At 40.2% G+C, this 19,671-nt stretch overlaps 1 protein-coding gene across 2 annotated transcripts in view; it reads left to right on the forward strand.

Moving 5' to 3' along the window:
* UBP1 (upstream binding protein 1) overlaps positions 1-19,671 on the forward strand; it is a gene marked incomplete at both ends in the record, with an annotated part of 41,891 nt that overhangs the window by 18,577 nt on the left and 3,643 nt on the right. Inside the window, 11 exons of one of the 2 annotated variants that reach the window (XM_084247406.1) lie at positions 1,061-1,137; positions 4,811-4,916; positions 5,673-5,779; positions 7,284-7,436; positions 7,539-7,649; positions 8,106-8,213; positions 13,042-13,145; positions 14,645-14,699; positions 14,931-15,024; positions 17,547-17,637; positions 18,379-18,497. In XM_084247406.1, coding sequence (XP_084103532.1) covers positions 1,061-1,137; positions 4,811-4,916; positions 5,673-5,779; positions 7,284-7,436; positions 7,539-7,649; positions 8,106-8,213; positions 13,042-13,145; positions 14,645-14,699; positions 14,931-15,024; positions 17,547-17,637; positions 18,379-18,497 — 1,125 coding nt within the window. The remainder of the gene's footprint in view (positions 1-1,060; positions 1,138-4,810; positions 4,917-5,672; positions 5,780-7,283; positions 7,437-7,538; positions 7,650-8,105; positions 8,214-13,041; positions 13,146-14,644; positions 14,700-14,930; positions 15,025-17,546; positions 17,638-18,378; positions 18,498-19,671) is intronic. The other variant, XM_084247407.1, reaches the window with a different exon arrangement.

Consider the following 19,671-nt stretch of genomic DNA (forward strand, 5'->3'; position numbering starts at 1 on the left):
TGTTGTGTTTTGTATTTTGACCGTATGATCTATATATTTCTGGTTAAGGTACTGGTAGTTAATGAAGCGCTTCAATTTTTATGGTACTATAAGCACTCTAATTTCTACTGATTTCTACATGTCAGATTATACACTCAGTTTTATTGTTTAAGGATAAAGAATTCATAGATCATTTTTGTGGGTGTGGATTTCAGTAAGTCCTCAGTCAGTGTCCTTGATAAGTTCTTGGAAACTGCAACTCTAAGGTGAAATGATGACTAGTGGGCTAATTGATGTAAACGAGGTAAGCCCCTGCAGCATATTTCTGATTTTAAAAACATCACCAAACTTTAAAGACCCCAAACCACTTACAATATTAAGCAATAATTAATGAATATAATTCTCTCATTTCCACAACTTATTCCAGTTCAGGGTCAAGGATGGTGGAGCTTATCCTGCCATTCAAGGTGCAAGCGGGAACCAACTCGGGGCAGGACAGCATCCCATTGCAGGGAGCTCTCACACACATGCACATGACCCACTCACACAGGCTGGGACAATTGCGATCGGTCTCTGAACCTAACATTCACATCTTTGGGAAATGGTAAATTTCTAGAGATAGCATATAGATTGTTTAGTGGTTGCAAGGGCCTCAGGGGATGCAAGTATGGAACGTGACTACTTATGGGTATGAGTTTTCTTTTTGAGGTGATAAAAATGTTCTAAAACTGATAGTGGTAGTGGTTGCACAGTTCTGAATATAGTAAAAATGAACTAACTGTATGCTTCAAAAGGGTCAGTGTATATAAATTATCTCAGTAAAGCTGATATGAAAAATCGGTCCTAATAAATGCCTGTATGTATAATAAAATTTAGTGTAAGAGTAGCATATAAAAATAAATTGACAGAAGCTCTAGTGATAGCGTAAGGAAAGGATGGTGTGATTTATAGGGAAGATCAGTCTTAGTTACTCCAGCAAATTAATATGGGGTAATTGTATGTTCTGAGAGACACTGGAATTTTTATGTAAAACAGTGATGTTCTTTATATGGATTATTTTTAATACACAATTTTTAAATAGGTCAGTCTTATGAAATTCGTATGCTGGATAATCGGAAAATGGGAGATATGCCTGAGATCACTGGAAAACTGGTAAAGGTAAGGTCAGCTCATTTTAATTCCTCAAAGATATAACAGTGATTAAAAAATTATTACCATAAAAAAAAACTAGTTAGAGTTGTAGGGGGAAAACCCACCACCCTGACAAAAACTTCAGGTTTCTCTTTGAAAGTAAGACATGTGAGGGAAAATGTAAGTTAATATGAAACTTAAAATCCTTTCATTTCACCTCCTCAAGTTTCTCTAAAATTTGAACTCTCTTCACCCTAGTGATGTATCTTGAGTAAAGAAGTCAGTCATTCCTGGTGTAGTCAGTGGGTGACGTTAGGGTATCTTCAGAACACACCTTCACTGTCATGCAACAGGGTCCATGTAGCCTCTGCCTGTCATGCACCATGGTTTATTATAAATTTCATAAAGTCTAAGCATTGGAATGAATACTGATGGTAATGTTCACTAATTTGGCCTGACTGGGAAAGCCAGCTACATTGTACCAGAGGACCTCTAAGGCGAAAGAACTGTGGTTTAGTCAAGGAACCAAACTAACAGCTCTTTTTCCAACGTCTAGGATGTTTAGAGATGTTGACGATTCTCTTGGCATATCCTGGTGCCAGATTTATTGTCAGACAAGTCACATGATGCCCCTGGCTCACCTTTGGGAGAACCTACCAATTGTACCACGGCTAGTTAAAATTAAGCCTGGTAATATCTTTATAAGAATTGTGGCTGAACTCATCTGTCACTGTGAAAGTTACAGTTGATGACTGTGCTATGTTGAATTTTTTAAAATTATCAGTATACAAGGGTTGAAAATTGTTTTAATAGTAGATTCCTCTGGAAAATGAAATAGAGCTTGGCCCTCCTGTACTGATTCCTTAAAACGAGATCTGAAAATATAAGAACAGTTTTTTTTTATTTATTTATTTTTTTAATAGAGGCATGCTTTATTTATTTGTTTTGCTGGTTTGTTTTGTTTTGTTTTTGTTTATACATGCACTGGGTACAGTCAGAAGCGCGGGAGGGTGAGAGAATTCACCAGAGCCAGAGTGGGGAGCAGAACAGGCAGAAGGACCGAAGGACACTGCTGAGGGGAGCAGCGGGCGGCAGGAGAGGTCTGCGCGCCATGTGGGACCCTCCTCAGGTGGCCGAGGAGCAGCCGGGGATCGAACCGGCGCCACAGAGGCTGCAGGCAGCTTCGCAACCCAGCGCTCAACCGCTGCACCACTGGGGAGGCCCTTATAAGAACAGTTTTTAAAGCTGCTTATACATACCTAGAATTAGAGAAGATGATATAGTGAATGTCATGTTTTTATCATATGGTGGGATTAGATAATATATTTATATAAAGAATTCTCATAAGTTCTACCAACTTCAGCAGTTCTCCAACAGTTTGCTAATCTTGTTTCAACTGTTCTTCCTTGTGCTTTTCCCTTTTCCCCCCTCCCAGGATGATTATATTTGTTAAATCATAACATTAACCCTTAATCATTTTAAATAATGTTAACTTACATGTCACTCACAGCTACTCCTTGTTCTGAGGAAAACAAACTTTAGCATCTGGACAAATGCCAAATTTAAAGTTCCGTCAAGGCATTGAAGAAAGTGAATTCCGAAGCAGTCTGTCACTTACCAGTAAAGACAAGCTGACGTTTTGAGGCAACCCTGAGTAGGTGGTGAGAGGGAGGACTTCCTGATACGGCAGGCGTAATCACTAAGTTGTTGCATGACTGCTCTAAGTTCAGTTTCCTTAGATTTAGTTCCAGATTAAAACATGTAAAAACTTGAAATATACAAAGTTAATAAATGAAAGCAAAACAACTCTTCTTTGAGATTGTGAACTAAATGGTACAGAGAAACCATTTAGCTGTAATTGCAAAGGGGATATGTTGTTGACCCTACACTAGCATTGTCTATCTGGACAAGATAACTTATTTTTAAAGCATCATCCCTAACTGGTGAGCTTACAGTTTGGAAAGGGTTAATTTTCAAAAGATCTTAAATCTGTTGCATCTTCATTTGATAAGCCATAAATCTGATCTGGTGGATGTGAGAGGATACCTTTGGTTAAATCCTAAGAGCTTGCCTAGAACTCTGAGCTACTATCTGCTGCTATGAAAAGCTACAGGAGAATTTCTTAGAAGTCACATCTTTCTTCAGCTAGAAAATCCCTAAAATCTGTAGCCATCTAGAATTTTTTAGTTCCTGGCCCTATGAGTTTGACTCTACTATAGTGAGGAAACATGGGGATCAAATGCTGGGTTATCAAAGGTACTTTGGAATTTCTTGAATGTGTTTAACATACTCAGTGATAGGCTTTCTCTGTTCTCTCTCTGTTTTGTTGTTAGGTGCCTTTTCTTCAATTCTGGCTCTTAGGTCCCTTATGTCTGATGCTGGTTCTTAGGTGCGGTCTCCTTTTAGTCAGAATCTACAAAGAACAACTTCTTCCCTTCCAACTTCATTTAAGAAGTTTTTTCATATCTTAGCAATTTCTTAACTATGTCATCTTTTCATTTTCCTTACTCTATTATCTTAATCTGACTTTCCAGATGGGGATTAGGAAAGCTCTTAAGTCTAATGTCCAAATTTTCATACTGTTTTCATCTGAATATGTCAATTTAGTCTTTTCCTACATGTGGAAGAATCAAAATGATGGCATTTTCTGTGCTACACTTTCTTCTGAGACCAATTTGTTGATGAAGGGAACCGGTGGCTACTGTGCCACTGTCTCTGTGAAAGCTTTGCTGCCAGCAGATGGTAGGATGAAGTGGGTGTTGGTGTACCACCTGGGCAGCTCCTGCAGATGTGGGTGTAGCTGGGGAAAAATGGGTGTGGATCACAGTGACAGCTGAGCCTTTATGGATTCCTCCCTCATCTGCTTTAACTATGGACTTGCCTCTTTTTTTTTCTTTTTAACTATCTGAAGTTAAAATACTGTCACTTTCAAATGGTTTCCTTCAAAATATTTATCCATTAGGGTTTGGATAGTATTTAATGGTTAGGAAAGGTAGGAGCACAGATTATTTCCTATGTAAACCAGCAGTGTACTGGAAATACAGGTATCTTACTGTGTCATGGTTCGAGAAACAGTAAATATAAAAATGTGTCAGGAATACTTATTAATGCAAATCTGATATCTGAAATCATTTCAATGACCCCTTATTCCTGTAATGAAATGGTTGGTACCCCAAATGTCTGTGATATGAAGGAGGGGTGGGTGGAGACCCAAGAATGAATGGCACATACAGCCTCTCTTCTGGGTGGTTGGCAGATTCCTCCCTCCCCCTCCCCTTGACTGTCTAAAATTTATTAACTATTATTTTAAGTTAACTGTTTTACCACTGTACCTGGGTTTCTTTGTCTCCTGTTTATATCACCTTTTCATTTTAGTAATTTCTATGTTTATCTAATGTTTTCTTTATAAAAATGTAATTCTCACTAATTTTATGAGCATGTGCCTTAATTTTGAATTACACTGTCAATTTTTTAAATAAAAATTAGACCTATGTAACCATTTTATTTATTTTTTTAATTATAGTTCTTTGCACCCATAATCCAAGTATCCAAGAGCAAAATCTTTTACTTAAAAAATATATAAAGCAGAATTTGTTTTGTATGCTCTTCTATTATAGGTTATCACATTAAAAGTGAAAATGCTTCTGCATTGTAGCTGAAACAATTTAAAAGTAACTTGTTTCCCCCGCTTGTTCTATAGAGCATCATAAGAGTTGTATTTCATGACAGACGGCTGCAGTATACAGAACATCAGCAACTTGAAGGTTGGAAGTGGAATCGTCCTGGAGACAGACTTCTTGATTTAGGTACACGAGGCTGTCAGAAAACCAGAGAGAGATGAAAGCCGTTTAGCTATGCTTCTAAACAAGGGGCACGATGTGTAACTGTGCAGAGAGTTTTGGGGTTAGCAGATGCCATGTGTCTTGAGTTTTACAGTTAGAAAGGAGTTTTTGGGTCCTAAAAGAAACTGAGCCAGAATTTTAATGAGTTTGAAGTCATTTTATTATTTTTTCTTGATTGGCACCACCCATCATTCTTTTTTTTTTATAGAGGCATGCTTTTATTTATTTATTTATTATGTTTGTTTGTTTTGTTTATACATGCACTGGGTACAGTCAGAAGCGCGGGAGGGTGAGAGAATTCACCAGAGCCAGAGCGGGGAGCAGAGCAGGCAGAAGGACTGAAGTACACTGCTGAGGGGAGCAGCGGGTGGCAGGAGAGGTCTGCGCACCATGTGGGATCCTCCGCCGGTGGCCGGGGAGCAGCCGGGGATCGAACCGGCGCCGCAGAGGCCGCGGGCAGCTTCGCAACCCAGTGCTCAACCGCTGCGCCACCGGGGAGGCCCACCACCCATCATTCTTAATTAAAGGAAATAGAAAACCACGGTAGAAGAAAGTATGATACTCATTAGTTGGGTTTTGACATTGAAGTGGTCGACTATGGAAGAAAAAAATTGGGCATGGAGATATAATAATTTCACTAGAACATAATTATAGTAAGTTATGGGCATTTTAATTGTTTGTACTGGGTGAGTATCTATTTAACTTCTTTTTGAAATATAGATATTCCAATGTCTGTGGGAGTAATTGACACAAGGACAAATCCAAGCCAGTTAAATGCGGTTGAATTTCTGTGGGACCCTGCAAAACGCACATCTGCTTTCATTCAGGTTTGGATTTTTACATTATTAGAAGCGTATTGACTTAGTCATTTAGAAGGTCATGGATGAGATTGAATTCTTGACACTTGTTACACCTTCTCTAAATGCTTATTTGTAAATTATCTTATAATGTCGTTTTATTTTACATATGCTGTTAAATTGGAGTTCATCTACTAAAACTGTCCCTTATTGACTAACATATAAGACAATCTAATATGGAAAGCATTTTGCAAGAATTACATTTACCATGGGTAGCAGCAATAGTCAAAACTTCCATTTTTTGTAACATGCATTTCTCTTGAATCAGAACTGCCATTTAAAAGGGTTTGATTGGAGAAAGTATTATTTTAAGATTCTTTCTAGCATTATCCAAAAAAAATTCTGATGTGAAATTTTCAGCACCCCCCTCAACACACATACACGAAAGGTAATGATTCCTCTGTGTATCCATGGTTTCAACTGTTAGTAATTTCCCCCTTTTTAATTATTGATGGAATTGTTTCAAATAATTCAAGGCATTTTATTTTATACGTAAGTACGCAGCTTGTATCTTTGGGAGATGAGTCTTTAAAAACATTGTTATGTGTAAAATAAAATCAACATAAATCTAATACCCAGTGTTTTCAAATTTGTAGGTGGTAGGAGAACTAATAAACATATAATCTTTATGTAGAAAAGGAAAACCACTTAATTGCTGACCAGCCTAGGTAGGCTGTGGTTTGTTTGAACTATAAACAATATTTATTATTTTGTATTTTTTGTGGATATGTGGTTACCACATAGCCCCCATCAACTCATACTCACCAGGGACCTGGTTCATATTAGTGAATATTTTCTCATACTCCTTTTCTAACAGGGTAACTAGTTAATGTAGTCAATGGAGTTGAGTAAGAATGGCCTAAAATTTCAGGATGTAGAGAGTCATAATCATTTTTAACTTTGAGTCATTGAAGGTATGTGTAGCAGTGAGAAATTACCAAAGTTTGATACTAACCCTCTGTGGTACCCTGTCATCATAGTATCAGGAGAAGGGGCAGAAGTGGTCAAACATGAATATGGTTTGCATGTTGATGTATAGAGGGACAGCAGTAGGACGTGGGGTAATGACAGTAGAGGGCAGCTAGCAGAAGCTCTGGGTGATGAGGTAAGGACTACTGTGTATGAGCCACATGCCAGGACCCTGAGTTTGAGAACAATACGATGCGGGTAGGTGATATACACAGGGAGCTATAGTATAATTAAATCTAGGATTGGAGCAAATGCTCTATTAAAGGAGAGGCGTTTGAATGGAAGAGAATTCATTCCAAAGTTCAGAAAGACTTAGTTTGATTTGTGGAAGGAAAGCCATATATTAAATAACAATCAAATTCATGACTCTTATAGCTAATATGTAAAAGTTTGTTTTAAAGGGTATTGAGTTTATAGTGGTGGCGGGATATCCAAATGGGAACAAAACAAAAGGGTAATCATGGGGTGGTACTTCGGATCCATTTCAGCCTGAATTGTTTTCTAGGTGCACTGCATCAGCACAGAATTTACTCCACGGAAGCATGGAGGTGAGAAGGGAGTGCCTTTTAGGATCCAGGTTGATACCTTTAAGCAGAATGAAAATGGAGAATATACAGATCATCTACACTCAGCTAGCTGCCAAATCAAAGTTTTTAAGGTAAGGTGTGGAAACCAGGCTTTCAGTAATTAAGGTCTAGTCTTGCTTGTAAAGCTCCTTGTCTGTAGCCTGACAGATAAAATCTTCTACTTTGTTTTTAAGCCTAAAGGTGCAGACAGGAAACAAAAAACTGACCGAGAAAAAATGGAGAAGAGAACTGCTCATGAAAAAGAAAAGTATCAGCCATCCTATGACACCACAATCCTTACGGAGGTAACGCAGAGCTCTGTTTTGGTTTCTAGAGAGCAGAGGTTTGAGTAGTAGCAATCTCTAAGGATTAGAGTTTTGCTGCAGTGGGGTTGGGGAAGATTGGGGGCAACTTGACATAGTATTCATGAAATTTTTGGGAAAGTATGTTATTTAAATTTTGGGATTTTAATGGACTAGTTTCCTGGGTGGGATCTTGAACGAAGATGCTGGAATCCCAATCAGGTCTTAGAAAGACCTTAAAAACCTTGATGGTTGGCAAAGAGATTAAGTCGGGCCTAGCTGTCTGATTTTTTTTTTTTTTTTTTTTTTTTGGTCACTGCTGGGGTTTTGCATTTTCTTTAACTTTGAATCCTGCTAGTCATACATTTGTTTAATTGGACTGCAGAGACATAAACAGGGTATTAGATCTTTCTTTGTATAATGAAAAGACATTGATCCCAATCTTTGGTGTTTGTCCAGATGAGGCTTGAGCCTATAATTGAAGATGCAGTTGAACATGAGCAGAAAAAGTCCAGCAAGCGGACTTTGCCAGCAGACTACGGTGATTCTCTGGCAAAGCGAGGCAGTGTAAGGGACTTCTGCTTCTCTTTTCATTGTGCAAGAAACCTTGTGCAGTGTTAGATATAGGACCAACTTCCACCGAAAAGTAAAGCCAAATTTGTTTTTGATGTCCTTGTCTTGATTTAATTTGCTTTTGTTTAGATTTCCTGCTTTCTGTTTGTTCCTCACTGAGGAAAATTTCCTAAATCTAACACTTTAAAACAAAGCAAAAACAATGTTGACCATATTGGGTGGTTTTGGAGGGGGAAAGAAAACGACACTCACAAATGGTGTTCCTCCCTGCCCGCCTCCTCCCCCTACCCCCCCCCCCCCGCGTCCCCTTGCCTTTCTCCCACCCTTTCCTTTCCTCTCTCCTTCACACATACACTTTTTTCTAGAACCCTGAAATCAACTGAAAAGACTTTTAGTAAACTAGTTGTCATTTTTATGTAATTAAAAAGGTTTTGCTTTCTCATGTATAATTGCTAAGAAAATTTCATAGATATGTAGAGAAATGCAGCAAGCTTGACATGAGCATTTGCAGTACTGGCTGTCACATTTCCCGGCATGTAGTCTAAGAATGTGTGTCTGTCTTTGCTTATAAAAGCCTGTTTGGCAGCACTGGTAGAAAAATAATCTTTGTCTGCATTAGTGTTTCCTCTCAGCAACCGCATTGTGACTTTCTGATTTCAGGCCAGAACAGTGCACCTTGCTGTACACTCACTCACCTGCTTCCCTAAATGCAGCCAGGGGGCCTCTGGTTGATGACTCTGTCAGTTGAAGTATAGCAAATCTTTATTTTGTGACACAACTCAAGTCTTCATCTTACAGTCCACAAAAGGATTTTCTGGTTTTGATCCCCAATATATCTGAAATGTAAATACAGAACATTAAAGAACTTTTTAAAAAGTCAGTTTCTGTATTAATGGCCACTCTATTCATCATTTTAGTGTTTGTACTGTCAAGGTTCCACAGATGGAATAGTCCCTCATCTGTAGACAGTGGCCATCACAAGCACTATCATATGAACATCATTTTCAACTTAAAGCACTGAGTGAAAATGCTTTAAATGCTTCTTTATGCAACAAAACTGAAAAGGTACTCATCTGAGTGTCCTGGGGAGCACATGTTGCATTTTCTTTAACTGGGTTTTTAAAATTCAAATCAAAGTTTGCTTGGAACAACTGAATACTCCCTCCCCAAAATGCCAACCCCTCCAGGTATATGTTTTTACACCCTTGTGATTTCTCAGCTGGAGACTCATAAGAGGTTCTTAGTAAGCTTTCTGGGGACTCCTGGTAACTCAGTCACATTCCCCTTCTTGTTAAAATATACATTTACTTAAAACCAATAGTTTCTGATAGTTCATAAATGTAAAAAATCTGTTCTAGCCCAGAATTAATCTGAAGATGGTAGTATTATTGCTATATTACTGATGATTTTAAAATCAAGTCTAAAGTATGCAAAACGTCAGCAGTTCACTGGCCTGGGATTTCACATCTTCCTAGTTGCTTGCTACCCTGGGCTACATTTGGTTTGATTAATAACTTTCTAAGGGTGGTTAGAGCTCCTTGGAAACTTGTTTTTAAAAATCAAGGTACAGGTTAATCCCTTAAAGAAGAAATTCCTACAGCATTACATACGCTTCTTAAAGTACTTACAAAGGAGGAGCTGACAGTTACAGTTGGCTCTCAATAAAAAGGGAAATCTAGGTTTATCTGTTAAAATCTAAAACGTGCTGTGATAGGACCCCACCTTGAATAGAGTCACTACTCTTGGTTCTTAGTTGCTGCTGCAGAGTAAAACTCTTCACTGTCTCTCATTGGCTTATACCAGCATTACCAATTCCTGCAGCTTAAGGTGGAACATTGCCTTCTGGTCATCCTGGAGAGGGGCTTTGTTCACAGTATACCAAAACCATGAAAATGAGCCCAGGCCAGGTAGTGCTGGAGAGTGTGATTTATAGATTGTGTTTCTGAACACAGACACTGCCCTATTGCTAACTTTTAAAGACGGAAGAATGACAAAGTAGAAGAAATGCTGTGAAAATATTCCTTAGTGTACATCTTTACCCTCCTGGGTTGACTGCAAGAGAACCGTCTATAGTACAAAAGTAGGGAGGTGTTGATCTTTCATTCAACCTGTCCATTTGAGGACTTACTCTAAATGTAGGTGCAAACAACATGACCACTTTTCATTGAACACTAGTTTTCTAGTGTTCAGTGATTTTGAGTCTCATTTACTAAGTATAGATGTCAACTGTTGACAGCCCTACTTTTCTGCTATCAATCTAGATGTGATACAGCTATGTGTGTACAGTTTCAGGAAATTTCATGTCTTTTTCCATATTACTCTGCCATACTAGAAGTTTGTTGTTTGTTTGTTTGTTTGTTTTTAAGATTTATTTATACAAGCACTGGGTACAGTCAGAAGTGCGGGAGGGTGAGAGAATTCACCAGTGCCAGAGGGGAGAGCAGAGCAGGCAGAGTGACGAAATACACTGCTGAGGGGAGCAGCGGGCGGCAGGAGAGGTCTGCGCGCCATGTGGGACCCTCACTGGTGGCCGGGGGACGAACTGGCACTGCAGAGGCTGCGGGCAGTTTCGCAACCCAGCGCTCAAGTGCTGCGCCACCGGGGAAGCCCCATACGAGAAGTTTTTGATGAGTCCATTTCTTCAACTTAACAGGTGGCAAAAATTACCAAGCCAAATTTAAGGAGCCTTGATGGTAAAAGGTTTACGTTATTTAAATGTTCTTGTTATACTGTTGTCACATCTTATCTCACGTGTAGCAGGAACTTCTTCCATGTAGTAGAAATAACCATGAGCATGTGACACCCATAAATGATTAGACCTGCCATTTGGTTCTACTTTGTAAGAAGGAAAGAAAAACAAAGGCTCCAGTTTAAAAAGAATAAGCAATATGTAAAATAGTATTAGCAGAGAAATTGATGTGCCGTACCATAAGTTAGCAATGCTGTCCAGCTAAATTTCTTTCTTAAAAGTTAGTAATAGTTGAAATAGTGAAGTCTGCATCCCCCTCACCCCCCATTTTGAGGAGATACATAGTATTTATTAAGATTATGGAATTACTATTTTATTTTCCTTGTTCCATCTATCTGATGGGTTCAGAAATGTTTTAAGTTCCTGTAACCATGAGAGAGAAGTTGTTTCTGGCCTCAGTGTGTTTGCAGTCTCCTAACTCCTCCACACCAGTGTGGTTTTGACATTCCTACACTCAAAAGAATTTTGGAAAAAGTCCATTGCACATGTTTAGATAACATCTGAAATTTTCGTAATAAATTTAAATAATTGCAAAGGAGACAGCTTTCTGGCATAGCGAATATTTATATTCACAATTTAAGATAAAAACATGCATATTTTTTGAAGTGTATGCTGTGGAATCTAAATACCACTTAAGATGATGAGCAAGCTCTTTAGTTAAGTCTGAAATTTGACTCTGCTGCTCTTTCCTGATCTAATATATCCTCTCCTTTCCTCTTAAATAAGTTCATCCTAATGTCACGCTTTTTATGCCTGAAAATCCTTTAATGGTCACTCTAATTCTTTACAATGAACTTTTATAAATTAAAATTTAATTTGTAAAGTTCCCTGTGACTGTAGTCCCTTTACTCATTTGAGAAACGGTAAACGTATTACTATTAATTTATCAAACTGACAAGTGATAGAAATTCTGAGAAATTGTTAAATATAAATATAGAAAGGTTACTAGAGATGCATCTTGAATAGACAGGGTAAAACACAATTGATAGCTTTTTTTGCTAAGAGAAACTTTAGGTTTATTTTTCCTTTGAGCACTGTTATTCACATCTTAGAATCCTTTTGCGTTATCTGTCAAAAATCCCAGTGACCTATGTTTGTGTGATCTAGTAGATTATTTCAATTTGTATCAGTTGACAGTACGTCCTCCTGAGTTTTCTGTGGGTGTTGTTTTTTTTTGGGAGGGGAGTAGGGAGAGTCTTGTGCCCATCGCCATGGTGAGATGTGATGCCTTGTGTAAAATGGGAGAAGACTGATTATTAATGGGGACCCCTGAAACCAGAGGCATGTTCGGGCAGGTTAGTTCTAGAAAGAACACCCCATGCTGTAGCATGAAACCGCCACAGCTCAGGTTTGAAGACCACCCTGATCCACTCTGTGCAAGACTAGCTTTTTCAGCTCCTAATTGTGACAGTTAGTGTGTCTTTGAATCGTGGCTTTTTGGTCAGAATTGTGCCTGGAACTGAAAAGTATTAGGTTCACCATGTCCTTCCTGGAAGATATAGAAAGCACGCATGTAAATAGATACAGGCATTGCCCTACAGAGGTGTCGCTGGGCCAGTATCTTACCTGGGGAGTATTTTCAGAAGGTCAGGAAGCAAACGGGTGTTACTGAGGCTTTCACAGAGAGGAGGACAAAACGAGCACTTGGAAGGACAGCCTCCCTGTCCTGTTCACCGGGTGATGGTCAATGTTGATTACAAACCCTTTCTTATCTCTTCTGTTCTTAAACCTTGGTAGGCGCCTGTTAGAACTAATGAAAATGGGTGTGAGAGTTCTCAAAAGCAATTTGTACATAAGTACACACTGAAAATACCTTTGTAAATTTTTTTTGCTGCTATCATCACTTCAGGTCTTCTCTAAGATTAACTAAGGTCTAGACTCCTCCGGCAGGTAAAATTTTTCATTACCACACAGAACTTTATTCGGTATGTTTCTGTGAGGGTGCCTGATGAGTGTCAGGTGTTCTGTGTTTTATAGTCTTGCAGTAGGCCAGACTAGAGTAAATTGTAAACAGATATTGCTTCCACATACTTTAAAAGCATGTCATTAATTTATTTTTGTTTCTATCCTTAGTGTTCTCCATGGCCTGATGCCCCTACCACCTATGTGAATAACAGTCCTTCCACAGCACCCACTTTCACCTCCTCTCAGCAGAGCACTTGCAGTATCCCGGACAGGTATTTGGTTTGTATAATTGTGTGCCTGCAGCTAACTGATACTCATGCTCCTTTATTTCCCTTTCATTTTATAGCAAAGTCTCTCTCTTTCCCTCTCTCTCTCTTCTGTATCTCTCTCTCTCTCTCTCTTTCTCGATATATGTGTATATATTTCTCGATATGTATATATCGAGAAAGAGACATAGTGTTGGGAAATAGCCTGTACCTTAATTTTAGGGGAAAATGGTCACTTCTTCACCTACTAGCCCTTTTGCTCCTAGTCCCTTTATTCCTCACAGTTCTGGAGGCCAGACGCCAGTATCAGGAGAGTCAGGTTCCAGTGAGAAATCTTTCCTGGTCGCAGATGCCGACTTACTGAGTAGCTTCCCACAGCGGAGGTAGAGAGCAGGGCGCTGGAAGCACATGCTCTCAGGACTCTTGTAAAGGCACTGATCTCATTCTTGGGGGCCCCGCCTTTGCAACCTCATCTGATGCTAATTCCCAAATGTTCTGCTTCTAATTCTGTATCACACACTGGGGGTAAGGTGTCAACATAGGAATTTTGAGGGAATACAAGCATTCAGTTCAGAATAGGTTCTGATGAGAAAACAGACAAAAACGTGCTTTTCCCTGAGGAGGATAGACTGACAGAGCAGCTTGTTTTTCTGTAGATTGTTGTGCTTGAAGAACAGACTCAGAGAGGGGAGTGAGCAGGGCCCAGCAGAGGGGAGGGACCCTCGCAGTCTCTCAGTTCCATCTGAGTAAACTTAGAAAAAGATTGATTTTAAAGATGAACTGTGAGTTCATGTACCCACTGCTGACCTCATAGTTCTAAAAGCCCACTGCTACCAGCGCCGTTGCAGGTGTTGTGATTTATAAGGGACAGAAACAGCCCTATCGGAAGGACCTAACATTTTACTGGGTGGAGAAGGATGGAAAACATGCAGCGCAATAGACCTGAGTGATCGTGGGCGCGCGCACTAAAACAAAGTTGGTGCTCAGAACCAGGAGGAATTTTAAGTTCTCATTTTGCCTTAGAAATACAAGTTGGGTTTGCCTTTTTTCCCCTTGAATTTTGTCCTCTTAAAGTATGGATTTATGTATTAAAGAGATACCATTTTCTATTTTGATTTCAGATTCTTAGGCCATCTCTTACAGCTATTTTCTTCAAGTAGATTTTCTTTGCAATTATTTTTTAACTGCTTATCTTACTTGATTTCTCATATTTTTTCCTGATAAAACTGAATGACTATCCTTCATTGTCCTGGCACCCCTGGAGCCCTTTTGTTTCATAAAATGTGAATTTTGTACTAGAATAGATGAAGTTAGATGCACATATCAACAAAGTCTTCTGTGTTTTAATCTCACTGTCACATTCAATCCCTGACTAGTCGTGCTAACGTTCTTAGTATAAATTAACTTTGCTGTGACCCAAAGTATTTTAAATTACCTGGTTTCATAGTCTTTGTCTTGATCTAAAATATAAATATAATAATCATCCATTTCTTCCTTCTCCCCAGCAATTCTTCTTCCCCAAATCATCAGGGAGATGGAGTTTCATTGTCCTCTAGTGAAGTAAGTGTCTTTTTCCTAAAGCAATCAGATACTTTCAGAGTCCTTTTTTTTCAGGCTCTGACAGGGGCTTGTCATTTTTTGCTTAGTCAGACCTGTATTCTTCTTGGATGTTTTTTACTTTGTATCTTTGTACTTGGAGGATTTCTTTATCATATGATGCTGACTTCAGTTATTTTTTGTAAGTTGCCATAGTTTCTTCTGTGTATGTTCATTTTTTTTTTTTTAAAACAGCAACTTCAGCCTTCAGCCACGATCCAGGAAACACAACAATGGCTGCTCAAAAACAGATTCTCTTCCTACACAAGACTGTTTTCCAATTTTTCAGGTAGGTGTGCATGTGTATTCATGTTTTGTCTGTGCTTCTCTCCCTTTTTTAACCTTAATTTTAAATTTGGAAATAATTGTAGATTTCATGAGAAATTTATCAGAAGGCATGCCTCGCGCCCTTCCCCCCCATAGGTGCCATCTTGCATCCCTGTTGTACATTATCAAAGCCAGATAACTGACTTTGTACAGTCTGCTACTTCACTAGCTTATGTGCCCTCTCTTGCCTACAGTGTTCAGAGTTCATGCAGTTTCTTTTTTTAAGTAATTTTTTCCTTACAGTAAATTGCAAAGATAGCACAGAGATGCTCCAGTATCCCCCCTTGGCGCCATTGCTCTCGTAATTATATGATCTCATACCAAAACCAAGTAATTGACGTTGGTGTGTGTAGGTCTGTCTCATTTCATCAGTGATAAGATTCCTGTGACTACCAACAAAGGTAGAATGCAGAGTTGCACCATCACCACAGGGATCTCCCCTAGTGCTGCCCGTACCCCTTCCCCGTGATCTCTAATCCCCATGTTCATGATTTTATCATTTCAAGAATGTTGTATAAATGGAATCATACTGAATGTAACCTTTTGAGATTGACTTATCACTCAGCATGCCTTTAAGTCCATCCAACTTGCATGTATCAGTACTTGGTTCTTTACCGTGTGGTATTGTGTGCTGTGAATGTACTCGTGTGGTGTTTATATCTTTAAGCATAATTTTTTCTTGTGTAGTAAGCTTAAAGGAGTGTTTAAATGGAATTTTGAAAGGGAACTGTGCTACTCCAGGAGCTGCTGGAGAAAACCTGCTTAGGACAGTCATAGATACATCAGGTGGGACAGGGCAGCATTTCCAAAACATATTGACCCTCAGACCCTTTTCCTACAGACTACTAACACACGTCCTGGTCAAATGCATCTTGAGAAATGCTGGGCCGCAGTAAAATGCAGTCAGCCTTCTTTGCCCTGGTGCCATGCGGCCCTAAGGATCACTTGAGCCTCTAAGAGACTGCATGTGTGCGCACACACCTGACCTAGAGGAAGGCTTGAGCTCACAAAATACATGGCTTCCTATCATGTCGCATGCACTGCAGTACTTGTGCATGGAGGAAATTTACTGGAGGAAAGTTGTTTACTAGCTGATAGTCACATTTTTATGATTAAGTAAAGCCTTTTATCTGTGCAAAACAAACTTACGAATTTCAGTGGGAGGGGGGTCACATCTTGAACCCAAAGAGGGGAGACAGATGAAGAGCATAGCAGAGAGACAAGCACTTAGCACAGACTCTGGCAGTGGGACTACTGCAGGAGGTCCCGGATTAAGCCTGTTAGAGAGTCAGATATGTTTCCATCTGGGGAGCGCTGAGCTGTGAGCAGTGACTACATGCCTTGCCTCCTGCTTTGTCCTTACCCTGTGCGTCCCCAACAGTAAGATGGTGAGGAGGCTGGGGCTTCTCGCTCTGAGCCTTTGGGCATTCGTATTTCAGGGGCTATCTATGTTGAGTTTGTCTGGTTCTCGGGATTTAACCTGTGCATACACACATCCGGTCACAAGTGAGCTGTTTTCAGGTGAGGCTCCAGTGGAGAGATGTCTTTGCTTATCTGACTCCCTTTAATGATCCCCATCGGTGCTCATGCCTCAGGAGATAGGTGCTTTATTCCTTTTACAAACTAGAATGTAAAGGTTCTTACATTTAAGGCCCCCAAAATAGTTAATTCCACTATCTCATTATGTAGTTTATCACATGGAAGTTCATGCCTTAATCCTAGATGCCTTTTTAATTCTCCCTAAAAGCTATCTCTTGGGTTTTTGTTGTTTTTTTTTTTTAAAGGAAGAAACAAAGATTATGGACACATTCAAACGTAAAAGTCAGAAATGAACTCCCAGCTACCACCCCTATCTTCAAAAATGGCCAGCCTTGGGATAGTCTCTCTCTGTACCACTTCCTTTCCCCTTCCTGTTGTATTAGTCAGACAGATCAGACACTGTGTCATTTACAGTTACCAGGGATAACAAATCTTTCGGTACAGTCAGCAGTTCTGTCATGCTTCCATATTAGAACTGGCTGCTGTGACAGAGTTGTTACGTTACAGAATGTTGGACTGTATACTGCATGTTGCAGCATGAAGAGGTCTAGAGTTCTAGCGCTGCCACCAACTTTTATAACTTAAGACAAGTCCCCAAAAGCCTGGACTTTCCTCTTTTTATAAAATAAGAGGTTGGTCTGGGTATTCCCAAGGTTAATCATCTAAGGTCAGAGCCATGTGTACTCACACAAGCACCAGCCAAAATCAAGTCCACAGTGAACAACTGCACAGGTGGCTTGAAAGGCCCCAGTAGCTGATTAGAGAGCCCCACCCCTGGGCTTCTAGCCCCTTCTTGATAGAGGACATGAATGAGCCAGCATTCTCTTTGGCTCCAAGGGACAGGTGCAGTGCGTACTGTTGTGTTGTTCGTGTGTGTGTATACTCAGGATGCAGCCCTGCTAGTTTGTTTTGCTTTGATGAGAATCTCTTTTTGCTGTCCTGCAGGTGCCGACTTATTAAAACTGACAAAGGAGGATTTAGTACAAATTTGTGGTGCAGCCGATGGAATTCGGCTCTATAATTCATTGAAGTCAAGGTAAAAAACTTTAAAAGAACTGTTTTGCTTGAAATGAGAATGTTCCTTTCTTTGTGTGGGGAGTTTGGGCAGAATGTGTTTCCACACTGGGTTGGCCATGTGCCTGCGTGTGCTGTGGCGCATTGGCAGCTCATGCTCACAAGAAGACTTTTGTGTGCACCTTCAGGGCAGGCCCAGATATGATACAGGCTCTGATGAGGGCAGAGGTAGACTAAGACGGGTAGAAATGCACATGGGCAGTACTGATTTCTTGAAGACGACTGGGTTTTGTTGCCAAGAAAACAAACTTCTCGTTTAGGTGAGCTACACAGAATCGATGGTTTTCAAGGTCATGTGACGACTACTAAACAGTTATTAAAAATGTAACGTTCTAATTGTGAATTAAAGTGATGGAACCAGAGACTTTACTATCATTGCTATTTCTAGACTTGTGTGAAAATTCCATGAAAACTGAATCTTACTGGTATTTTAAATTGCTGATTTAATCTTGAAACTTAAATTTACCAGCCTCTGACAGACCATCTCAGTGGTTTAGAGTCTGGATCATCAGATTAGACCACCTGTGATAGTTGGAGTGAGGTGTGTGTTTTTATATTTTTATTAGTAAATTACTTTGTGTAATGAAATAGCACTGTAAAGTTCTTGTAAGGAAATAGAACTAAGATTCCTGTAGTTGTCATTTGTACATTTTGTGAGGCAGCTTTCTCTCCCAGGCTCATGGGTGGCCTCTTCTCATTGCAGGTCGGTTAGGCCCCGTTTAACCATCTATGTCTGCCAGGAGCAGCCAAGCAACGCACTGCTGCAAGGGCAGCGGCAGGCCCCGGGCAGTGGAGGCGAGAATGGCAGTGGGACTCCCTTCGGTGGGTATTGAGGGCATCTCAGCCTCCTGTTAGCCCTTTGTGAATACCGAGGCAGAAGCCAGAAAGAATCCTGGCAGCTAGAGGGCCAAGGAAACCACTTTCTTTAATTATTTCAGCCACACTATGGATCTTTTTCATATGACCCTTAATGCCAAAAGTAGCCAAGAAGGGAAAGACTAGCTGGAATAGTTGGGCTTTTGCTGTTTTTTCTTAAAATTTCAGATTTCTTAAGTGATGACTACAGGAACATTGGTAGCTTGGCAAAAAAGGAGGGATTTTTTTTTTCCCTTTTACTGACAAGGGGAGAGAAGATGGGACATGTGCAAAGATGAAACTGTCTAACAACAGCCTTGGGTGTTCACACATCTGGCTGGCCTTGTGGGCTCTGTGCAGGGAGCCTGGTGCTGTGTCCTTGTGTCACCGTCAATATATGTGCGTCATATTCCATTCGAGTATCAGAGGACTTTTGTCCCTGCTGGTTTTCCAGAATGGAAGCTGGATTAGGGCAGAGATCATGATCCTGGCCCCGCTCCCTTCCTCTAAATATGGTCCTTAATGGAAACTTTTTTTTAAAAGATTTATTTATTTTTGCATACAAGAGCTGGGGTACAGGCCAGAGATGTGGCGGGGAGTGACAGGATTCACCAGAGCCAGAGTGGGGAACAGAACAGACAGAAGGACCGAAGTACACTGCTGAGGGGAGCAGCGGGAGAGACAGGAGAGGTCTTCCGTGCCATGTGGGTTGGTTGCTCCCTGGCCACCTGGGGATCGAACTCCGGGATTGAACTCATGCTACAGAGGCTGTGGACCACTTCATAGTGCTGCGCTTCACCCCTTGCGCCACCAGGGAGGCCCAATGAAAACTTTCTTAAAACGTGTTTTCTCGTTTGTGTGGTGGGTAGTGGTAACATCTCCCTCCTCCCCACATTTGGAAACAATGAGGGCAACACAATAGAGCTTTTCAGAGAAAAGTTGTCTTACACAATTCAAAGAGGCAGCTGTTTGCACTAATAATGCATGGAGCTCTGAAAAGTACTTTGGTTTACAGCTTTTTCCATGTTTCATTTCAATTTCAAAATGTTTGATGGGGCTCTTGGGGATCCCTACTGCGCCAGCTCAGTCCAGCCCCATCTCATGTCTCTCTCCGCCTCCTTCCCTCCATCTATCTTCCCCT

This window comes from Talpa europaea (assembly GCF_964194135.1).
Source record: "Talpa europaea genome assembly, chromosome: 11".
Classification (NCBI taxonomy): domain Eukaryota; kingdom Metazoa; phylum Chordata; class Mammalia; order Eulipotyphla; family Talpidae; genus Talpa; species Talpa europaea.